The sequence below is a fragment of the Marmota flaviventris genome, chromosome 1 (assembly GCF_047511675.1).
Source record: "Marmota flaviventris isolate mMarFla1 chromosome 1, mMarFla1.hap1, whole genome shotgun sequence".
Taxonomy (NCBI): domain Eukaryota; kingdom Metazoa; phylum Chordata; class Mammalia; order Rodentia; family Sciuridae; genus Marmota; species Marmota flaviventris.
Genome location: NC_092498.1, coordinates 198199782 through 198224743, shown reverse-complemented (window position 1 = coordinate 198224743; position 24962 = coordinate 198199782). Strand labels below are relative to the sequence as shown.

General features: G+C 41.6%; 1 protein-coding gene across 3 annotated transcripts in view; it reads right to left on the bottom strand.

Moving 5' to 3' along the window:
- The window catches only part of Myrip (myosin VIIA and Rab interacting protein), a 333894-nt gene that overhangs the window by 79518 nt on the left and 229414 nt on the right, over positions 1–24962 (bottom strand). For all 3 annotated transcript variants that reach the window (XM_071600012.1, XM_071600020.1, XM_071600018.1), the window contains exon 4: positions 5279–5415. In XM_071600012.1, coding sequence (XP_071456113.1) covers positions 5279–5415 — 137 coding nt within the window. The remainder of the gene's footprint in view (positions 1–5278; positions 5416–24962) is intronic.

The following is a 24962-nucleotide window of genomic DNA, read 5'->3' as shown; positions in this document are numbered from 1 at the left end:
CCCACATGAAGCAAACCCAGAATGAGCCAGGTAAGCCTGTTTTTCAGTCTCCTAAGACCTTCTGCCACTTCTCTCAAGGGAACACATAACCCTGGTCTTCATTCCAGTCTGGGAAGAGCAACTGGCTAAGACGTTTTTTAAGCCCTCTTTCTGGATAAGGATTGTTAACCTGTGCTCCCTTAATAACTCATCAGCTGAGATCTCTGGAGGTGAGGATAATGGTTTTTCTTTCTTTAATCACTGTACCTCAGAGCCCAAGATAGCAACCAGACATCAGGTGACTCCAAAAATTAAAAATAAAAATATTTTGAATTAGATGCTGGTTGAAGACACAGACAAATCCCAAGAAAATAAATATGGACCTACATTCCTTAGCTCCAAAGGGGTAAAATGCTATTGATCTCAGGCCAAATAGGCTGTCAAGGAGGCATTCACAGGGAAACACTGAAGGTACTGGCTGTGGATATTTGCAGTGGGTTTGGTAGGCTACTGCTGTCTTTAGGAAATAAATCATTAATGTGCAGCCTATCATCGTAATTCAGCCTGACCATATGTCACTCTCTGTGTTTGGGTTTTTAGCCTGAAGTCCATCTACTCTAGCTCTGTGACCTGAGAAAGAAACTTTCTCTCCCTAGGTCTCAGTTTCCTTACTTTGAGAATAAAGTTTCTGGATAAGCCACATCTGCAGTTCCCAGTCTGTCTGAGAATGGTTCTCTTTGGCAAAACCTCATTCAGCATTCATTCATTCATCTTGCAAATAAATAGTTCACAGTTATCTACTAGGTATCTGAGCTTAAACTAGGCATTAGGGGCACATTGGTGAGGAAAGGTGGAAACCCTCCCTGCCCCAACAATCTTGAGAACATAGTGTAGTCAAAGACTTGCATAAATAAGTAGCAAGTTGCAGATATGTTAAGTGCTCTGAAGGGGTAGTTAACACAGTATAGTGAAAATGTTCAGCAGGAAAGACAGGTCTAGTCTGTGAGAACCAGCCAATCAGGTATGGGAAGGTGGGAGATCAGCGTAGGCAGAGCAAACAGCTGGTGCAGAGACTGGCAGTAGGAGAGCATGGTGCATCTGGGGACCCAACTGAGAGGTAGCGTGGCTGGGCTGAGAGAGGAGAGGGCGTACAGGTAAGGTGAACTGGGACACAGGCCTTACAGGTCCCCGTGGCCACATTAGTGCTTGGATCTTGATCCAAATAGCTATATGAAGCCACTGAAGGCTTCACAGAGGTGTCTCTGAAATGTGCTGTGGCTGCTGTGTGGAGAACAGTGTGGGAGGGGCAGAGGTTGGGTATAGAGTTGAGAAAACCTACTTTCTGGAGTTCACCTGTGATGAGCAGGAATAGCAGGGTGGTAAGTGGAGGAAAATGCAGTGAAGGGAGAGTTTACGAAATGGGAGAGACTGGGGCATGTTCATAAATTAATAGGAAGGGCCCAGTTAAGAGTTTGAAGCCCCGCACAGTGACTTAATCCACTTAATCCACAGTGGATTAGTGCTGTAATCCCAGCAGCTCAGGAGGCTGAGGAAGGAGGATCATGAGTTCAAAGCCAGCCTCAGCAAGTTAGCAAGGCTCTAAGCAACTTATTAAGACCCTATCTCTAAATAAAATATAAACAAGGCCTGGGGATGTGGCTCAGTGGTTGTAGTGCCCCAGTGTTCAATCCCCAGTACCAAAAAAAAAAGAGAAAGGCAAGCAGTAACATTCAGGCCTTCCTGGAATGTGGTGGGATCAGGTGTAGAGAACAAGGCAGGGGGCAGATCACAGAGCAGAGGGGCAGTGGCTCTCACTACAGGAGCACAGAAGGGGGAGACAAGATAGTCCCTGGTGTGCCCCATTTGCCAGGGGTGGTAGAAGGTGAGGTCACTTGTTGAGAGGATGAGGACAGAGATCTGAAGATGTCTTTGGGGGCCTGAGCTTCTCAGAGGATAAGCTGAAGTTCTGTATGACTTTCTCTCTGTTTCCCTTTAAATTCATAGATAGGAGCATTGGTGTCATTTAGGATGATGTGATTTTCCCCAAGGGCAGAAAACCATCAAATTGTTCCTCAAAACACAGACACAGCAGCCACACGACATCAAACCACTGCTCCCTGTGAGTGGAAGGAAACTCTGATGTCATATGGCTTAGTATTTTCAAAAGATCACATGTGTCAATCAAATTCCAGATGAAAGATGCAATAGACCCTTTCTGGAATCATGTCAAAAACAGATCAAGAGTGGTAATAAATAAAAGCACGGTTTATTTTTCCATTTCATTTATCTAATACTAAATAAAAATGTCTTTGGATTGTCTGATAATTAAGTATATTAATAATGGCTACTTTTTTTTTTTTTTAGAATAACTGCTAAAAATATTGCGCTGGGACTATAAATAAGCACTCACTACCACTGGGCATTATATTATTTATAAATGTGTTCACTTGTTTCTCCATTAGAATGTTGGTTCTGAGACGACGGGATCTTGCCCATTTATTATCCCAACACTTCAACCAGGAGGGCACATAGTAGGTGCTCAGTAAATGTTACTAAAGTAATGAATATAAGCTGCATTCCCAACCCTAAGTGAATGGGTCTCCTTTTGGGTCTAACCTGGTCATTTGATATGGGCTGCAAAAATAGAAGTAAGGGTAGCGGGGGAGGGTTGGGAAAGGGCTGATGGAAGGACAAGGTGAGCATGTGATGGGGAGCCCAGAAGACAATACATGAATTTTCAATGTACTAAGTGTTTTCTGGGAAAGCACTGGCCCATGTAATGGAGATGTGTCATAAGCAAGAAGAGTTTTACAATGAGTGTCCTGGATCATAGCTGATGCATCGTGCACTGATGGTTTTGCCGATTATATTCTGGCAATGAAAATTCTGAAAATAAGTACCCTTGGATGGAGCTGAAGATTGAAACATCTTATTCAGAACTCTGCTGAACTAATTATGGTGAAGTTCTAGCTGAGGTTCTCAGTCTTGGATGTACCTTAAAATAACCCAGGGAACTTTAAAAAATATGCATATTGGCTCACCTCTGGAAATTCAGAAGTAATTGACAGCAGGTGGAAGATGATCCTGGGCTCTTGAATTTTTTTCCAAACCTGCCTAGGTAATTCTAATGCCTAATCAGGATTGAGGATGGCAACCCTAAACGGGTGTTAGGTGACAGGTAAAGCTAATGCTAATGACTCCCCAGTCATTTCACCTAACCAGGAAGCCTCTAAGGCACTGGAGGATTTTTCCAAACTTGAGTACCTAACTTTCCTCATGGTTTGTAGAACACACTGCATTATTTTCTGATCATGGCTTCACAGGTTTGAGTGCTACTTCGCTGTCTACTATCTGCTTGTCTCCATTTTTATCAAAAGGAAGTCTTAGTTTGAAGGAAGATACCCATCTTTATTTTTTATTTTTCTAGTACTGGGGATTGAATCCAGGGCCTTGTGCATGCTGAGAATATGCTCTGCCACTGAGCTACATCCCAGTCATACCCCTCATTTTAAATCAACTGATTCCAATATTTCCATGAAGTGTCTCTTTATGCACAAAATGCTAAGATTGGACTAGTGCAATACTGAGAACACAGATGTGCCAGGAATTGGGCCATGCTTTGGGAACCAGACATAAAGAAGCTTTCACCTGTGTACCATGGGGGTCACCTGAATGTACCGTGGTGGACATTGATTGAGGTGCAGATGAAAGGAGATGAATCCTAGTGGGCCCAGCACCTAATCTCCTTCAGTTGTGGAGACACTTATTCCCAGAAAATGATTCTTCTTTCAAAATGCCACTTGTATTTTGAAAACCCTGCATTAGCCCACGAGGTATTCATGTCTGCCTTCTCTACGTGTGGGGCTTTAGAGAGAAAGGGAAAGAAATTGGAATTGTGTTCTATTCTTATAGAACTCCCCACACATGTTTGCTCTTCTTCTTAATTTGCATGAAGTGGTAGAAAACGCTTAGAAGATTTAAATGTGGTGTTATAAAGCGGGTACATAAGGCAGACCTGAGTATGCACAAGAGAGGATTGGATATAAATGAGTGAGTGGATTCTGTTCTGGAAACTTCTTCAGATATCTGTTTGAGTCAAAAAACTGTTAATAGGGCTGGGGTGTGGCTCAGTGGTAGAATGCTCGCCTGGCATGCAGGAGGCACTGGGTTGGATCCTCAGCACCACATAAATGTAAAGTAAAGATATTGTGTTCACCTAAAACTAAAAAATAAATATTAAAAAAAACCCTGTTAACAGCATTACTTTAAAATTTTATTTCTTTTTTGCCTGGTGAAAAACTTTTAGAAAAATAAGTAAAAAGAAGATAAAAATAACACGTGGAAAACCTTTGGCTGCTCTCAGCTCTAGGCTTCCTGAGGAGTTTGAAAGACAGAGAGTCTAACAACGACCACAAAAGGCCCTAATGATTCTCTGAGTTTAATACTTCCATCCTATTTCCCTCGTTATCTAAGTGGCTGGCATATTTTTAGATAAGACACAACCAAAGGCTTTATTGAGAATACAACAATGTAAAATAATGATGGCAAGAAAGCTCCAAATGAGATGGATGAGATATTTTTTTTCCTTTCCTTGTTTCGCATGGACAAAAAGCATTTACCTGTGTCAGCAGAGTGATGGAAAAAATATGCATCTAGATATAAAAAACAGCCTTTTTAAGAGGACATGCTGTTCATAATATTTTTTTTTTCCTACAGGTTGGTCTAATAAGGTATAAAGAACATAATCTCTCATTCTAATTAACTTGGTGTCGTGATGGTATAAAAACAGCATAGGTAGAAATTCATCCTTCAGCTCTCCTAGGAGGATGCTGATGCTCTGGTAAGTTCCCCATGACATCAGACTCTGGGTCTGGTAAGAATAGACTTTTGGGGTATAGGAAGAAGAGAAAGACAGGGGCACAGCCTCAGAGTGTGGACCTCATCTCTCTTAACCAAATGAAAATGACTTTCAACTGTTTTAGTCATTGGGGAATGATGAGCAAGAAACTTTCATCTCCAGGGATCCAGAATTAAAATATCCATAGTTTGCAGAAATATTTTGGTCTTCCTGGCTCCTATCATGTCAGCTCTAGCCCATTTGGGATGTTGGGACCCAAAGTCAAATTTTAACACTGTCTGGTACCTTTCCTTCTCTTTCTGCTGCTCACTAACACCTGATCTTTAGGCAAATTTCTCTATCTCACGTGAGTGTGCTCCAGTGTGCAGAAGCTCCAGGCCTGGCCTTCTTCCAACTGTCCACCCACCAAACACTCCCAAGCCGCAGACACAGTCAGGGTACCTAGAATGTCCAAGCTGGCACCGCTCTCCAGCCGGTGTTTCCGGTACAGGTTTTTTAGGACCTTGGCACTGCCGAAGCGCTTGAAGCGGCTCTTCACATTATTGTAGAACCATTCCAGAGACTGAGTCCTCAGAAGTCTGGGGAAACAGAGAATTAGAATTATTAAATGGTGAATTGTAAAAATTGCTACAATGCCGCACGGCCCCTTGCATTAAGAAGTAGTGTTTATTTTTTGCTTTAGTTTCTTAGCACCTTGAATCTGGGCTGCTTTATCCCTTGGTCTGATCATATAGAGTGGCAGAAGTGATGTTGAATCCTTCTCTTGCTGCTCCTGGGAATCCTATAATCTTATGTGAAGAGAAGCCCAAGCTGGCCTGCTGTGAGATGCCATGAGATATACTAGGCGGCTCAATTATCCCTCTTGTCCCAGCCAATAGCCAGCCAATCCCCCGAAAGGTGAATGAAGCCATTGACTAGAGATGCCTGAGACGAGGGACCCTAGGTGAGACCCTCCATCCAAGTCCATCCCATGAACAAGCCAATAAATGCTTGCTATTTTACTGTTTTGGGTTGGTTCATTACACAGAAAAGCTAACGGATCCATCTACTTGATGGCAGCTTTATACTTGACACTTTCATTGCATTAAAAGTTTTAATCCAGCCTGGGAAAATAAAAAAAATAAGTGAAATAGCAAAGTTCCCCAGCCTCAACCCCAATCAATGAAGCACTGAGGGGAAACCATTTCTTGGTTAGCACTGCAATGGTGAGTATGAAACATTTTGACAAGATTCTTCTCTTTTATGCAGATAAGAACATACTTCTAAATCCCTCCATTTTAAGGAAAGCTTTTGTTGTTATTTTTTCTTATTATGAATGTAATGACAAACCCTCATTTTAGGAAATTCAGAAAAATGAAACGAAATATAAAGGATTTCAGTTCAATAGAAGTACAATCACACATTTAGCAGCACTCTTTTCTTTCCCAAACTCCAGAGAAATGACAGAAGATGTTGAAGGGGAAAGAAACGTATAAAAAGTATGGGGAGTAGGGGAAGAATCAGAGATTTTGACAAATTCCCAGAAATTCGGAGTAAATGAGAGTATACAGGTAACAGAGAAGGCCATCCTTCAACATAGAAAGAAGAACTCAAACTCTTTGGATGGTCCAGTTTTGAGTGGGGTGATTTAGAGAGCAGGACAAAAATATAGCATTCAGAAAAGGGTGTTTAATGGTTATGTAGACAACAGTGAGGTCTCTTGGCTCCTCCATTTTTCTCAAATGGGTATTTGGTCCAAGGATGATTTGTCTTAGGCCATAAATAGAAAGCAGTTTTCTGAAGAAATTGCACAATCTACTGGAGAAGGGTTAGGACTCTAATATGGAGGTTAACATCACACAGGTTCCCCATCAATAACATGGAGATGATGGCCTCATAAGGCTGTTTTGACAACTAAAAGACATAACAGAAGCATTAAGGTACCTAGCATTAAAAAGGGCTCGATAATTTCTTATAATGACTTTACAAAGACGAGTCTCTTCCTTATACATGTGTAAACTTAGATTAGTGCCTTGCCCCAGGGAGCCAGCACTTGTGCAGGGATTTAAAAAATGGAAACTCTTAGCTGTCTTAGTGGTGCACACCTGTAATTCCAGGTACTTGGGAGGCTGAGGCAAGAAGATCACAAATTCAAGGCCAGACCCAGCAACTTAGTAAGACCCTATCTCAAAATAAAGATAAAAAAGGGCAGGGAGTGTAGTAGTTCATTGGTAGAGTACTTGGTTAGCATGTGCAAGGCCCTGGGTGTGGTCCCCATCATTAGCACATACATATACAAACTGGGAACTCTCAACCATGCACACGTGGTACCCATAAGGCACCCAGTGTAAACAGGGACAGGCTCCAGTTTATTTTCTGTAGCATTTCAACTTGTTACAAAAAACATCTGTCGTTTTGATTAAAAACTCCAAAAGTTATTTTCAGAATTTAGAATAATATAGCAGAAAAAAAAGAAAATGCAGAAAAGCATTTTAAAATCATAACCTCTGGGGATGAGGTTTATTTGAGCTTTACTAGCACCAAGGAAATGCAGGAAAGAAAGTTTCAGCCTGGCTGTCTCCTCATAACTGTCCCCTGAGCAGGTGGCCACAGCAAGGACATGCTGGAGGGTACCCTCTGTCGCTGGAGGGGTTTACACTGGTATTGGGGGACAGTTGTCGCTTTCCCCCAAACCAATTCTTCTGACACGAAGGACATTTCTTTTTCCTATAGGATCCTCCCTCCTCTCTCTCCAACTTGGTCTTTGTGGTGGAAGGGTCTTCTCACCCGCTCAGAGTCAGGGTTTGTCCTTTTGTTGCACTGGCTCTATGCAGAAGGGAAGATTAGAGATGCTGGGATCATCTTTCCCATCACTTTGAAATAGTCATGGTTTTCTGAATAAAAGTTAGGACCTGAATTTGAGATGCCCAACACATGCCCTGGTGAGTATTTCTGAACAAAAGCAGATCTGACACTGGAAAAGGACAGGATGTAGGTATGAGCCAACAAATTCTGAACCACCCCCTAACCCCCACCTTTTTTTTTTCACCTGAACATTTTGAGTTGGGTTTCTATTATTTGCAACCAAGAGTCCTAATACTGAGTTCTAAGTTCCAGATACACCTAAAAGATTACGATTGGATCATCAGACAAGTTCTCCATTCACTGTTTACAAACACTCCGGGCCATTCAGAAGCGTTTCGGCGAACTCTAAAATAGAATGGCCCAGCTTGCTCAAGACTCAAAGAGGAACCAGGGTACCACCCGGGGACTTCAGGAAAGTAAAGGACAACATGGAGCCCTCTGTCTTAGACGTGTTCTTGAAGGGCCAAACTGCTGCTTCTCAGCCTTAATAAGCAACAGGTGAGGTGGCTTAGGAAGGGTGGGAGGTAAAAGAATTTCAGTGACAACTTTCCAACTGGAACTGCCTGCTTATTTTTTCAAAGATTCCAAGTGACCCCTGAGGATGATTCTGCAAACTCTGTGTAGTCTCACAAACTGAAGCATGATCATTTCTTTAAAGACTAAACATTTAAAAATTCCTGAAAATATTTTAAACATTAAAAAAAAATGTGTGCAGAGGTGAACACCTGTAATCCCAATGACTCCAGAGTCTTGAGATAGGAAGATTACAAGTTTTAGGCCAGCCTTGGCAATTTAGTAAAAACTTGACTCTAAATAAATAGATAGATAGATAGATAGATAGATAGATAGATAGGGCTGGGGTTGTAGCTCAGTGGTAGAGTGCCCCTCGGTTAAAAAAAGGAAAAATCAACAGCGAAAATTTATCAATCACTACATAGGTGGAATTGATTACTTTTAGTCTTTGGGCCTGAAGTGTCCTCATCTGCAAAATGGGATATTAACTTATAGGGGTCGAGAAATAAACACTAAGTCAAGAGTGTCCAGAGGGAGACCAGAGCTCTAGTGCCTACTTGGCACTAGAGCCATTGAATCTGAGTGTGAGTGAGAACATCTTTTTAGCATGGTCTTTGGAAATTGTCCTGTGCCAAATACCTCAAATGGGTGGTTGGTTCTCAGTATGGGGTACATGTCCCCACAGGAGACATAGCATAATCTTTTGGCTGGAGAATTTTTTCTTGAACTTACATGTTTTTGGAAATTCTGATAAAACCTCCTTATGGACTCCCTCTGCCTCTACCTTACTCCATTCCTATGGAGATTAAGTATAATGAAAGATATTTCTGATGAGACAGAAAACAATGCAAATGATGAGAATACACATCTGACACAGATGTGTGACCAGACCTGTCGTCTGAGAGCTCAAGTAATTGTCAGGGTAATAAGAAAGTGCCCTGGAAGTCAGAGGCTGGGGGACACTTATCTTACTATTGAAAGTATCCCTGAAGGACGGAGCAAGAGTGATAGTTCCAGACAGGCTGGCGAGCCCTGGGAATTATGCTGGGAAAGCACAGAACTGTGGATAAAGGTGAGCTTCTGGCCCAGAGAGAATGGAGTTCAAATTCTGGCTCTCTTGCTTTCCCAAAGTGGCACGTCAGACAAGTTAGTCCAGCCCTTGGTGCCTTGGTCCCCAGCAAAATGGAAATAACAACTGTGACTCCTCTACCAGTCGTGGAGGGTTAGCGACAGAATGTGAAGCATGTAGCAGACTTTCTGCATAAAACCACCGTTCAATGTGAAATATGTGTTATCAGTAATATCATTCACTAATGGCACAGGTTCCAATCCCAGTTCTGCCACCTGTTAGCTGTGATTCGGGGAAAGTCTCTTAACCTCTGTGCTCTGTTTCCTCACCTGCAAAACAAAGGATAATAAGGGCACGATGGGGTTTTGTGAGCCGAAGTCCATGGGAAGTGCTCATTCCTGAAAGTAACTACTAGGTCCACCAACCTCAAGAGTGCTTTCGAGGAGGAAGTTCATGCTGATGGGGGGAGGGTCAGGTGTCCCACTGTGAGTGTGGCTAAGGAAGTGGGGAGACCAGAAAGCTGGAGTTTGGGTGGGCAGGTGAGGCTCCCTTTTCCTGCTGTGGACAAACAGTAGGAGTAGGTATTCGTACCTACTTATCTCCCTTTCACAGATCCAGCAGCCTTCTGGTCCCCAAGTAGTTCATTAACTTTCATTATGGGGATTTGTACTCTGTGAAGTTTGCACAGGCGTACCTGTCCTAATGGTCCAGAAATGCCATCCTGGGACTCTCCCCAGAGAAGCACTTGCATGTGTCCCTAAGACTGTTCACTAATGCATTGCCTGTGTAGAAAAAGATGCCAACAACCATGGTTCATTCATTCTCTGTTCATCTACTTACTTGCTCATTCGTCAAATATATACTGGGCACCCACCATAAGCCAGGTGCTGATGTGAACACGGTACAGTGGATGAGGCTCCCAGTCTCAGGGTTTACTCACTAGTGCAAGGGGTAGGAGGTTAAGTGGAAAAGAAAAAAAGATACATTCTACATCAGGGGGAGTAATTGCCATAAGAAGAATGCAGTGGGATCGGAGAAGAGACCGGGTGGGGAAGGAGTGCTATTCCATGCAGGGTGGTCAGGGAAGTGCTCTCTGGTAAGGCGTTTTTTGAAAAGAGATAAGATGGGGTGAGTCAAGTGGAATTGGGGGCAAGCGCCCTCTAGGTGCAGGAGTGGGAAGTGCAAAGGCTCTGGGGGCCTGCGTGTGCTCTGCATGTCTGAGGGACAAGGAGGTCACTGTGGCTGGACTGAAGTGAGAGGCACAGAATCCCTCCATCAGACAATGGTGAAATAAACCGGGATTATTCACTTTGTTAAGGGATCACACAGCAGTATTAAGTGAAGAAGCCCAATCTATCTTTTTTAATATGTCTAACCTTAAAAGGAACCCGTCAGAACGCTAGGTACAGCACTATGCCATTAGTGAAAATGAAAAATATCATACAGGGCAATTTTAGACATGTTTTTGTCAGACGTAAGTTGTAAAACCAAATAACATGCCTAGGAACAATACACCCCGTTTCAGGAAGGAAAGGAAATGGAGTCAGAGAAGAGCTCACAATGGAGCTTTAATGATACCAATAATGTTTCATCTCCTGGACATGAGTTCTGGTGGTGCTAGGGGTTGGAACTTAAATGTCTCCCCAAGGCTCAGGTGTGGAAGGCTTGGCCTCCAGTGCAGCAGAGTTCAGAGGTGGGGCTTTGGGAGGTGTGGTTAGATAATGGGGGCTCTGACCTCATGGGTGGATTCATGCATTTATGGACTCATGGCTTAATGGGTTTGGGGACAAGGGCTTTGTTATAAAAGCAAGCTCTCTATTTCCTCACCAGCATGATGTGAGCAGTTTTTCTGTGCCACTTGGTCCTCACCACAGACCTGGATAAAAGAGTCGAGTGACCATGGACTGACACTTCTGAAACTGTGAGTCAAAATAAATCTTTCCTCTTTATAAGCTGATGATCTCAGGTATTGCATCTCAGTGATACAAAGCTGACTAATGCAGGTGGGTTCAGGAGAGTCATCAAATCTGCATGATTGGTTCCTGGGTCTCTTTATAGTTCATCAGGAATTCTGAGAACATCTGAAACATTCTAGAACACAAACAAAACCCAACAAAACCCCAAACTCATATCCTCTCTATTTTTCTCTTTCTTATCCTAAAGCCTCCAACTTGTCACCTCTTCTCCAAGCACAAATCTTTATTGGAACATTTCACAGTGATGTTTTAATTAATTATTTAGAGATCTGTCTGTGCTGCCAAGTTAAGCCTCTATCAAGAGAAGGGCCCGTAGTTGGCTCAGAGCATTCTTCAGATACATTTCAAGGTTTGTACCTATCACACTATGCCTCCTAAGATGATCTCTGTAAAGGCAACAAGATTATATGTATATTTTTTGCAAACATAAAACATAACCACCTTTTCAGCTCTTATCTTCTTTGTCTTCCCAGGAGGGCTCTTAATCTGCAAGTAGATGAATTCTTATTCTCATGGTTGATTCAACAGACACGAATTTCCTTAAAACTGCCTCCTGCCTTCCTGCACTGCTGTTTTTCTTACAGACTGTCTTCTTCCCTCAATTCCATTACTCTAGGCACCACACAGTGAAGCCTTGGGCCTTCTTCCCAGCAATGGATTCCATGTGGGGTCCCCAGTGATCTCTGACTACACATCTGTCCGTCACATTTTTGGTTAATTCTCAGCAGGAACCACTGGTCCATCGGTTACCGTGAGGATATCCAGGGCTGTGTGAGAGCTTTGTCAAAGGCAAATGCTAGAAGACTCTGGGGAAGGAGGGCTGTGCTGGGACTGGGGACACTTTCTGCATTGCCCTGGTGCACTGTGGGGATAGGCAAAGATTCTGTACCAGCCCTGGAGAGAGCCTGTTGGTGGGGCAACCCTCTGGGCAGTAGTGTCCATGCAAAAGTAAAGGACTGGGCAGCATCCATGGGCTTCAAGAAGGGAAAATTAACTGAGCAGTCAAATCCCTGAGGGGACACAAGGTTCCTGCATGGTCCAGCTCAGGGGCCTGGCCCAGGGGAATATATAAATGTGGCTATACACTTGCCATTGCCATAGTTCTCGGGCTCATTAACCATAACAGTCCAACCCCTGAGGTATTGAAATGTGACAATATGACATTTTAGGTGGGTAGGGAGAAGGGCTGGGAACAGAAGCATCAGTCAGAGCCCTGTGCCCAGCTGCACAGCTTCGAGGCTCATCAGCTGGCTGCGCAGCATCATGGGGAGGGGAGAACATCTGCTTGAGAACTTGGATGGCAACTGGGACAGGCTTGGCGTACAGTTCTCTTCTGCAGCTAAATTCTAACCAAGGTTTTTTTAAAAAAAATCAGGCTCCTTTTTGGCAGCTGTACATCCTCTAAGGACTTCCCCCACCCCCTCTGCTTTATCTTGGCATCTGGTGTCACCAAGTCTTCGTGAATTCCCAGCTCAGGTACAGCATTTAGAGGAAAACTGATGATTGTGTAAACATTAAGTAAATTGATTTCTTAAAACATAATATAAGCCCATTTTGGAATCATTTCGTGATCACTTGACTGAGCTCTTAACAGGGTCTTTTCTGCCAGAACAGAGTGTATTGCTGAGTCTGGAACTCAGGAGGGCCTCCTGGGAGTCATTAGGAGACCAAGAGAAGTTCAGGTATTTTTTTAAAATTAGGGATATTAAATGTTCAACTTCTCTAGCAATTAGAGAAATGCAAATCAAAACTACTCTAAGATTTCATCTCATTCCAGTAAGAATGGCAATTATCAAGAATACAAGCAATATTAAGTGTTGGCGAGGATGTGGGGAAAAAGGGACACACACATACCTTGCTGATGGGACTGCAAATTGGTACAATCACTCAGGAAACCAATATGGAGATTCCTTAAAAACCTTGAAATGGAACCACCATTTGACCTGGCTATCACACTCCTTGGTCTTTACCCAAAGGACTTAAAATCAGCATACTATAGTGACACAGTCTCATCAATGCTTATAGCAACTCAATTCACAAAAGCTAAGCTGTGGAACCCACCTAGATGCCCTTCAACAGATGAATGGATAAAGAAACTGTGGTATATACACACAATGGAATATTACTCAGCATTAAATAAAATTATGACATTTGCAGGTAAATGGTCCATCCATCTTCAACTCCATGTTGAAGAGTATTATGCTAGGGTGAGTAAGCCAATCCCCCAAATCTAAAGGCTGAATGTTCTCTCTGATAAGTGGATGTTGATCTATAATGGGGGGAGGGGGCAAGGGTTGTATGAAGGAACTTTGATTGGGCAAAGGTGGGGGAGGGGAGGGGATGGAGCATGGAGGCAGGAAAGATGGTGGAATGAGATGGACATCATTACCCTAGGTATATGTGTGGCTGCACATATGGCACAACTCTATGTACTCCATTTGTGTACAATGCAAACCCGCAGTGTGTCAGGAAGACCTGTAGCCTCAGGGAGAAGCAGGGTGGAGCCTGCCCTCCTTGTAGGTTGCGTATGATGTACGGAGAGTCACTTACTTTCTTGGAAGATGTTTTTAAACTCAGGGCTTTTAAAAAAATTTTTTTTAGTTGTAGATGGACACAATATCTTTATTTTTATTTGTTTATTTTTATATGGTGTTGAGGATCGAATCCAGGGCCTCATGCATTCAAGGCAAGTGCTCTACCACTGAGCTACAACCCCAGCCCTAAATTCAGTTTTTAAAAACAGTGTTTACAGAAAGACAAATATCACATGTTTTCACTCAGTAAGTCATCCTGTAAAAGAATGAAATAGCAGTCACTAGAGACCAGGAAGGGTAGGGGAAACCAATCCCAGAAGGCACAGAGAGGATCACTCCTGGTTCCTCTTTAGCATAGTAGGTAACGATTGGGCAAAACAACCTGAGGCACATTTCAAAATGATTAGAAAAGAAGAGTAAGAAATGTCCAACATGTAAAAATGATTAATGATTGAAGAGATGGAAAGGGCTATTACCCTGACTGGATTACTACACATTGTATACTTATATTGAATTACCATGATGTACCTCATGTAAAGATGTCACAATTTAAAAAAAGTTAAAAACAATGCAAAACAAAAAGCATGGTGTTTATAAAATTTCAGGCTGTGAAATTAAAGACAATGTCACAAAGCACCTATTATGATGCTGGTAGGGGGACAGGTCACCAGAAATATAGTAAAAAAAAAAAATCCACAAAATATACAGATAAATCTTGATGAGAGTTGGCAAAGAATATAAAAGTGAGAATTCTAACACTACCAAACATTGCCTGTGTGGATTTTAAATTCAGGAGAGTTCACTATACCCTGTCAGTAGAAAACATTGACCAAAATTCCATGCATCTGTATTTTTTAGGTATGGATGGGTGGGAAGAGTTTGGAATTCTTCAAAATGGCAATTCTTCACATTTTCAGAAATAGTTATAAGGACCATCCATCTTTGTAGAATTTGGTTCAATTCAGGCCCATTTTTTGGACCATTTCACTGTGTTGAATCCAGGGTAAGGTGCTGGGAGCAAGACCAATTGCTGTTTCAAGCATCTCCCAGCATAACAGGGAAATAATGCCTCCAGGCTGGGTGAGTGATGGGTGATAGTTGCGAGACTCACTGGAATAGGGAATACAGGGACAGGGTCAGGCTTGGAGCGAAGGTGTAAAGTTTAGTCAGGAGACCTGAATTTGGGATGCCAGCACATCCCCTGGTGGGCATTTGGACATAACAATATGGATATATATTCTTAGAATGAAAGAAATCTGGAATAAAAATACAGAGATGGGAGTCCTTGGTGTGCAGACAATATTAAACCCAAATATGGGTGTACAGGAAGTATGAATCACGTTATTTCTATTTTACTCAGGACAGTGGGAACACACAATTCACTGACTCAACCAGAAGCAAATCTGGGAACAGACTGTAGACCTCATTCTTGGGTCAGGGCCTTGATGTCTGGTCAGGTTGTTTTCCTTCCCCACGTTCTTATCTCAAATCAGGACTTTTGCTTCAAAGTTTAAGCAAACAGAAATTTTCATGAACCAAACCATCAGAAGGACATCTAAAATCACTGTATTGCTTCTTTAAAAAAAAAAAAAAAAAAGCAAAAACCCTACTTAACATCATACTACAAAAAAATCATCACTTGAATACGCTTATTGTGTAAGCAGCTTTCTAATTTCTTTTTCTATGACACAACTAAATCTGTAAACATGATGTAGTCTCATTAGAAAACAGACTGGAATCACATAACTCAGTTTAAGGACAGCACTGAAATTGGAATCACATTAAAGCTTCATCTAGGACCATCAGACTGATTTTGGCTCATTAGACTAAAACAATACAGTAGTGAGAAGGAAGGAACTGCCCACACAAAAAAAAATCCTCTCAGACCGTGGCTGCCAGTGATGAAGGGGTGTGTGTTAAATCCCCCATTCCAGCGTGTAGGGAACTGTGCAGACAGAGCTTAGGACATGTAGATACCACTATGCACAGTGTGGTCTTTGGCCAGCAGGGGGCGCTACCCGGAAGCTTGATAAAAAAGCACAAGCAGCCCTCCACACACTTTCTCAGACCTCTCAGAATCTACATATTAAGATTCTTATGGCCATCAGAGCTTGATAAGCACTGGCTCAGTGATGTTATCTGAGGTGTCATGATTTTTTTCTTTTAAATTTAGAGAGCAAGAGAGAAAGAACGAATAGCTAATTTACCTCATTCTCATTTATTTCTTTTTTTTTTTTTAAATTTTTTATTGTTGGCTGTTCAAAACATTACATAGTTCTTGATATATCATATTTCACAATTTGATTCAAGTGGGTTATGAGCTCCCATTTTTACCCCATATACAGATTGCAGAATCACATCAGTTACACATCCATTGATTTACATATTGCCATACTAGTGTCTGTTGTATTCTGCTGCCTTTCCTATCCTCTACTATCACCCCTCCCCTCCCCTCCCCTCCCCTCTTCTCTCTCTGCCCCCTCTACTGACATTCGTTTGTCCCCCTTGTATTATTTTTCCCCTTCCCCTCACTTCCTCTTGTATGTACTTTTGTATAACTCTGAGGGTCTCCTTCCGTTTTCATGCTTTTTCCCTTCTCTCTCCCTTTCCCTCCCACCTCTCATCCCTGTTTAATGTTAATCTTCTTCTCATGCTCTTCGACCCTACTCTGTTCTTAGTTACTCTCCTTATATCAAAGAAGACATTTGGCATTTGTTTTTTAGGGATTGGCTAGCTTCACTTAGCATAATCTGCTCTAATGCCATCCATTTCCCTGTAAATTCTATGATTTTGTCATTTTTTAATGCAGAGTAATACTCCATTGTGTATAAATGCCACATTTTTTTTATCCATTCATCCATTGAAGGGCATCTAGGTTGGTTCCACAGTCTAGCTATTGTGAATTGTGCTGCTATGAACATCGATGTAGCAGTGTCCCTGTAGCATGCTCTTTTTAGGTCTTTAGGGAATAGACCGAGAAGGGGAATAGCTGGGTCAAATGGTGGCTCCATTCCCAGCTTTCCAAGGAATCTCCATACTGCTTTCCAAATTGGCTGCACCAATTTGCAGTCCCACCAGCAATGTACAAGTGTACCCTTTTCCCCACATCCTCTCCAGCACTTGTTGTTGTTTGACTTCATAATGGCTGCCAATCTAACTGGAGTGAGATGGTATCTTAGGGTGGTTTTGATTTGCATTTCTCTGACTGCTAGAGATGGTGAGCATTTTTTCATGTACTTGTTGATTGATTGTATGTCCTCCTCTGAGAAGTGTCTGTTCAGGTCCTTGGCCCATTTGTTGATTGGGTTGTTTGTTCTCTTATTGTCTAATTTTTTGAGTTCTTTGTATACTCTGGATATTAGGGCTCTATCTGAAGTGTGAGGAGTAAAGATTTGTTCCCAGGATGTAGGCTCTCTATTTACCTCTCTTATTGTTTCTTTTGCTGAGAAAAAACTTTTTAGTTTGAGTAAGTCCCATTTGTTGATTCTAGTTATTAACTTTTGTGCTATGGGTGTCCTATTGAGGAATTTGGAGCCCGACCCCACCGTATGTAGATCGTAGCCAACTTTTTCTTCTATCAGACGGCGGGTCTCTGATTTGATATCAAGCTCCTTGATCCATTTTGAATTAACTTTTGTGCATGGCGAGAGAAAGGGATTCAGTTTCATTTTGTTGCATACGGATTTCCAGTTTTCCCAGCACCATTTGTTGAAGATGCTATCCTTCCTTATTTCTAAGGTAAAAGAACTAGACTGGCTAATAAATAGATTGAAGAGGAACAAAATTGTTAAGATGGTACTTACTCTCAAATTCAGGTGCAACAGTTACAAGAAAATAAAATACAGAACTACTGATGATGTGGATTCAAATTGTTATATACAGCAAGGTTCACCAAGTATTCTGCAACTAACTAAATTGACAGCGATGTAGCTAAACTAATGTTATTCTGTAGGTAAAAATTAAGAATAGCAGCAATTAAAATCCATGAGCAACTCAAGAAGGCCTTGATGGCACATGGGTAATGAAGTAGAAATAAGTAGAGATTGAAGTCTGCAGACCTGTGACACATTTGCTTACAAGGCAAGAAAGGAACAATTTTGGGGAAATCGGTTTGCAGCCTAAAACCCCAGAACAGAGGCTAGATATTAGACTGTACTTAGTACCTATGTAAACTACAGGTGAGTTACTAACAATTTCTTTACCTACAAAATGGAGATACTAATGTTTATTTGGCCAATTTTTTTTTTAAATTTGCTCTTTTTAGAGTTATACATGATTGTAGAGTTTATTTTGACATATTATATATACATGGAGTATAACTTGTTCTAATTAGGATTCCATTCTTGTGATTGTATATGATTTGGAGTTTCACTGGTTGTGTATTCATATATGAACATAGGAAAATTATGTATGGATCATTCTGTTGTCTTTTCTGCTCCCATTTCCCCCTCCTTTCCTTTCATTTTCCTTTGTCTAATCCACTCAACTTCTATTCTGGCCAAGTTTTGAGGCCTCATTGACCTAATGTGCTTGAATATAGGTAGCACTAAGAAAATAGTAGTTATTCAATCTCAGGAGAAAAAAAAAACTCACTAAAATTCAAGTCTCATTATAGGAAAGGCTTTTTCTTTTAAAGAAGTCAAGGAAAGATTTGCTCTTCTCTTGTACAGATGCCTCTAGGGTCAGTTGTGAAGACTTTGGTTTATTCATTAGGGCAGAGATTTGAAATCAATTTGGGACTCAGGTGTTTGTTACTTGTCCTCTGCGAGCAGGGCTTCGTAGGAACAGGTTTCCCTCAATGTCATTGTGTGTTCTCGCTCCTGCCAGCAAAGGCCTGGAGGAGCCCAGAACTCTCCAGCAGGGTCTGTCACCTGCTGATGGCAGTCACCCAGCTGACGTCTGAGCACTGAGGAAAGGCCCCAGGGATGGCCTTGCTACCAGAATCATTCAAGCCCACTCTACTTAGTGAGGCTTAGCTCTCAGGAATTTTTATATCTAAGTGCTCCTTAGACACAGTGTCCTTGAAGGAAACTCAGGTCATGGTGACCCAATTTCCCCCCAAATGAAACAAAAACTCCAACAACACCATGATCTTTTATTTCTCCTCAAATCCGAACCTAGGCAAATCATTTAACTTTGCAGATATTTTGGTTCCTGAGATACAAATAGATATGATAAATATTTCATCAGGCCTTTGTAAAGACTAAAGAGAAGGACATTTCCATTTAACCCTATACTATACGAGAATCACTCAGCACAGTGCGTCACCCAGGGTGACTTTTCAGATCATGTTTTTTATTTCATTAACATTAGTGTGTCCAAAGCCCTCTGTCACTCTTTTTTAGAAGGATATGGATGTAACCAGCAAACGAATGTTAAAAATAGCCTTGGTAGGAAACGAACATTTCATTATTACACTTCATTTTTTTTTAAATTAAATTTGTTCTAATTAGTCATACGTAACAGTAGAATGCATTTTGACATATTGTACACAAAGGGAGCACAACTTCTCCTTCCTCTGGCTGAACATGGTGCAGTCATGCTGGTAGTGTGCTTTGGGTAGTGATATTACACTTCATCTAAACTAAAAAGACTGAAGAGTTAGACTTCTGGGTCAAAGCTTTTTTGTCGTCATTGTTGTTGGTGTTATTGTTTTCTTTTCAGTACCAGGGATTGAACCCAGGGATGCTTAAACACTAAGTCATATCCAGCCCCTTTAATTTTTTTATTTAAAGACAAGGTCTCACTAAGTTGCTTAGGGCCTCACTAAGTTGCTGAGGCCGGCTTTGAACTTGTGATTATCCTGCCACAGCCTCTCGAGCTGCTGGGATTACAGGTGTGCAGCACCACGCCCAGCTGGGTCAAGGTGTTTCTTAACCTTGATTAGTTATTAATCTCTAGTGTGAATCTGGGTCTCTTGGAGGGTGGGTTAAGACCAATGTGCCCATGTATTCTGATTCAGCAAGAGTGAGCAGGGGCCTGGGGATTTGCATTTTGAACACCTCCCAGGTGAGTTGATGCTGCTGGTCCTGGAAACCGTGGAAGTCAAGGACAGACTTGGCCTGTCCTGGTGAGCCCCTGAGAAGACATTACTGATTCAGGGCTGTGGGGAAAACAACAGACTGTCATTCAGGTGTTTGGAAAATAAGAATCCCGCAGCCCTGACAGCAGGAAAGGCCCTCGAGCACTGAGTCACAGCAATCAGTTTTGAAAAGTCAAGAGACACTGAAAAGTCTAGATGGAAAAGAACAGCCCCTCATGCTGGGACCCCTCCGTGTGTCGCCGGGAATCTGCAGACAGACCTGGCTAGGGGGCTGCAAGTGTCATGTTCAGTGGATACGTGACAATTTCCATTAGCTTGAAAGATCTTGCTGAGGCTACCAAGCTGGATTTGACAAATGGCAAGGAGGGACAGGCAGGAAGAGAACTGAGGGGATGTCTCTGCGGTTTAGCCACAGCTGCTCCCGGGTTCTCCATGCACTACTTCTCTGATCTTTAGGGCAATTAGAGGGAGAGAGGTGGGGAAACTGAGGCTGAGGGTGGTGCATGTTACCCAGGTCCCACAGCTAGTAAGTGGCAGGGCCAGCTGTGTGTCCAAGACTGGCCTCGACGTGCCCACATCTTCACTAAATCATATCAGCTGTTGGTATAATGTCATCATATACCTGCACTCCCTAAATGCCAGGCCAGCTTCTAAACCTTATTTAATTAACCTACTAATCCTCACAACAACCCCCTGGGCCTTGTTATTAATCCCCATTTCACAGAAGAGGAAGCAGAAGTTCCCTGACCTGCTGAAAATATATGACTGGTCAGAGGCAGAGCCAGGATCTGTGTGCTGCTGTTGGGCTCCAGAGCCTAGGCCCATCACCCCCTCCACTGCCCCTTCTGTGTAAGGTGTTGGACAGAGAAAGACAGTTAGTCAGGCAGAGGAGTGTGGCTTGTCCAGATTTATAAAGGAGATGACGATGCACCTGCTGAAGGTTGCTAGCAGGCACAGCAGCCAGGCCCCAGAGGGCCAGTCGAGCTGGGGGTCTTGTGTACAGATTCTAGCTGCCCTGCTCCCCAGCCATTCATAGCTATAAAAGTTAAAAGATGCTAAATCACAGAAATTACTCAAAAAGGGCTTTTAATGTAGGATCCTAGCCCAAGTGCATCTGGGATTTGAGTGCATCCGTGGCTGGAAATTGGAGCAGAATTCAGTATGCTTCACAGTCAAGCTGTAAAGGAAATAAGTATCCTTCCGTTGAGACGGGCAGACTGTAGATGCTGCAAATCTCTTCCTACCTCTCCCTTTAAGAGATGGGATCTAAATTCTTTATCAGCTTTCAGCCGGCCTTGGTGTCTTGCTTGTCCACTAGATTATAGCAGGAGTGACATGACACTCTGATTGAGCTAAGCCATAAGAAGTCTCGTGCTTCCATTCCAGAATGCCTGGAGCACTCTATCTGGAAGCTCTGGGTACCGGGGAGTTCTCCCAGTGGCCCAGACCAACCCAGTTCTCCCTCCTTCCTCAGTTGCTGTCAGGAATAACTGTAGGATGTTTTGGGAATACAACATCCTGCATTAGGGAGGAACTGGCCAGAATGGCCTGGGCTCAGGTCCCCTACCAGAAACAGGGTGTTCTTCAAGAATGAAGCCCAGCAAGTCATGACACTTCAGTGAGGGCTGCTTTTCAGGGTCCTTCTGGTGTCAGTAAGTGAAGTATGCACAGACACTACAAAGCCACAGTATAGCCAAAGTGGCATGGTACTGGCATAAAAACTACCACACAGATCAATGGGAAAAGAACAAAGAACCTGGAAATAAATCCAAACATCCCCTATAACCACTGGCTTTTGACAAAGGCACCAAAAACATACACTGGAGGAAAAAACCAGTCACTTCAATAAATAGTACTGGGAAAATTGGATACCCATATGTAGAAGACTGAAACTGGACCCCTATCTCTCATCATGTAAAAACAAAAAAGCAAAAACCAAAAAAAAAAAAAAAAAATCCTAAAAATGATCTAAAGATAATACCTGACATAATAAAACTACTAGAAGAAAACAGAGGAAACACTTTAAGACATTGATATAGAAAATTCTTTTTTGGATAAGACCCCAAAAGCACAGGCAACGAAGGCAAGAATTCGATAAGTTAGGATAATATCAAACTAAGATGCTTTTGCACAGCAAAGAAAACAATAAAAACATTGAAGAGATGATCTGTAGAATGGGACAGAATATTTGCAAACTATACATCTGAAAATTATTACTATCTAGGATATACAAAGAACTAAAACCTCAACAGCCAAAAATCATCATCATCATCATCATCATCATCATCATCACTATCATCATCTGATTTAAGAATGGGCAAATGATTTGAACAGATATTTAAAAGAAGATAAACAAAGCTGGTCAACAGGCATATGACAAAATGCTCAACATCACTAATTATCAGGGAAATGCAAATCAAAACCACAATGAGATACCATCTCACCCCACTGAGAACAGAACAAATGCTGGTGAAATGGAGAGAAAAGGGAATTCTTATACACTGTCATTGGGAATGTAAATTAATACAGACATTACGGAAAACAGTAAGGCAGTACTTCAAAAAAAAAAAAAAAAAAAAAAGTTAAGAACTACTATGTGATCCAGCAATCCCACTAGTGGGCAGATATCCAAAGGAAATGAAATCAGTGTATCAAACAGCAATCTGCACACAGATGTTTATTGTAGCACTATTTGCAATAGCCAAGATTTGGAATCCATTGATGGATACATGGGTAAAGAAAATGTTTCCACAAAAGAATATTATTTTACCATAAAAATGAAGACCTATCATTTGCAGCAACCTGAATGAAACCACCGGAGGACCTTATTTTAAGTGAAATAAGCCAGGTACATAAAGGCCAAGAGGGCACGTTTCACTCATATGCAGAAATTTAAAAAGTTGATTTCATAGTAGTGGAAAATAAAATAGTCATGACTGGAGATTAGGAAGGGTGGGGGTAGAAGGAAGAGAGATGAGATAACATTTACCCAGGAATCACAGGTAGGTTCTCATGTTCTTCAGCACAGTAGAGTTCCAAGAGTTCATAACAATTTATTATACTCTTTATAAAGAACTAAAAGAGAAGAGTTCAAAGATTCTCAACACAAAGAAATGATAAACGTTTAAGGAAATGGAAATGCTAATTACCCTGATAGGATCATCACACACCACAGACATGTATCAAATTATCACAATGTAACCCTATAAATGAATACAAATGTCAACTATTTTTTTTTAAATTTAAAAGTGAAGAAACAAAGTCTGAATAATCTAATTTTAAAAAAGATTCACATGCCATGGTTCATTGTCTAGGCTCTTGCCTTTATAGACTTCCCCAGATCCATGGGGTTGCGGGTAGGTAGGAGAAGTTTTCAGGAGGCCAGGGTCCTGTATTAATAGGGATACAAAAGCAAGGGCACATCATGACCTCTTTCTGGTGGTCTACATGGCTCTTGGCTCCATCCTCACCCTTGATTCTTTCCTTTGTGGGGTTCAGAGAGTTTGACTCTTATTCATTCAGGCAGCTGTCAAGCCTGGGGGATGGGGAATGAAATGATTTCTTTTAGCGTCAGTTGTTTGGAGGCAAGAGTAAAGATCATGTGACTATGGCTTGTTTTTTGTTTTCTTACTTATAAGCTGATGGGGACTTGCTTCTTTCATTGTTTCAGAATCAACTTGAAGTGAGAGAATTTAACTGTGTTTATTTGAAGAACTGCTGTTCTTGGTCCAGAGGCAGTGATTTGTACTCTGAGCCAAACTGCAGATCTTGCAGCCCTCCTCCTGCTAATTTGTATGATCGGCAGACAGAGATAGCAAAGAATAGCCAGCACATATGGATTCTTTCCTTGGCTGCATCGCTCTATGTGTGGCCTTGAAGGCATCAATTTATCTTCCTGCATCTTACATCTTTCATTGTCAGGATACAAATGCTTACAACTTCTTCCAACCAAATTTCTGGGGACATGGGTGGGGAGCTGCATTGTATACTGCCTCACTGATGTCCTGAGTCATTGGTGTGTGTTTGATTTGCTCTGAAAGCATCTTCATATTTGTATTAAAAATGTGTGCAATTCCCTTTTTTCTTTATTCATCTAAAACCACACTCAGAGTAACATCCAACTATTAAGCGAGGTTGTCTCCTCTTTAAATTAAGTTCCTAGTTGGCTACAGGAACAAGAAAATGATTTGATTACTGTTAGTTAGCAAGTTCTGGACTTCAGCTGTAATAGAAACACAATGTATTTCTGTGAAAATTGAGAGACAGGGTCTTTGCTACATTAAGTAAGCAGTTAAAGATAGCATGAAAACTTCACTGTTCATAGTGAAATACTTAGGTTGGAGTTGCCTGGGTTGCAGTGTTACTAATTATCATATCTGCCACTTACTGAATGCCCATTACCTGCCTTCCAATGAGCAAGGTCCTTTTAATTCTCAAAACTAAACTAGGAAACAGGTATTATTTTGTGCAAACCAATACTATACCACCAGTTAATGGTGAAGTCAATAACCTGTCTTTTTTTGTATACGGTTTTTAAAAATACAAGCAATTTAATATGTAGGTGTATAGGATTTGAAATTTAAATATTTTGCTCACCATTCCTCCAATTCCCTCTTCAGAATCAAGCAATATAATTAGTTTCTTGTGCACTTCTGCACAAACAAGGAAATTCTAGAAAATGTTCCCCTTTATACTTGTTCTGTAGAAATGGCACTATGCCATTATATACTTTCTGTATTTTGTGTTTTCATAGGAACACATCCTAGAGAACATTTCATATCAATCAATAAAGGGTTTCATTGGTACATAAGTGGTTTGTTTCAAGGTCATTCCATAACTTATTTAACTTTTGCCTACTGATTGGCATTTTAGTGATCACATTTCCAGGGTCACAGAGGGGTTGTTTCCATATAAATGCTGCAGGAGAAGCCTTTTCACCTGTCCTGCTGCATATGGGTGAACATAGCTGCAAGCAAAATTCCTAGGAGTGGAAATGCAGGGTTGAAAGGTCTATGCAACAGGAATTTCACAGATAATTGGAATTTTGTTCCATAAGTTTATCCCAATTTATAGTGTCACAGCAACAGAGAAGCATCTTTGCCAGGGCAGCATGTTGTCAAGGCTTTTGATCTTCACCAGTCCAACT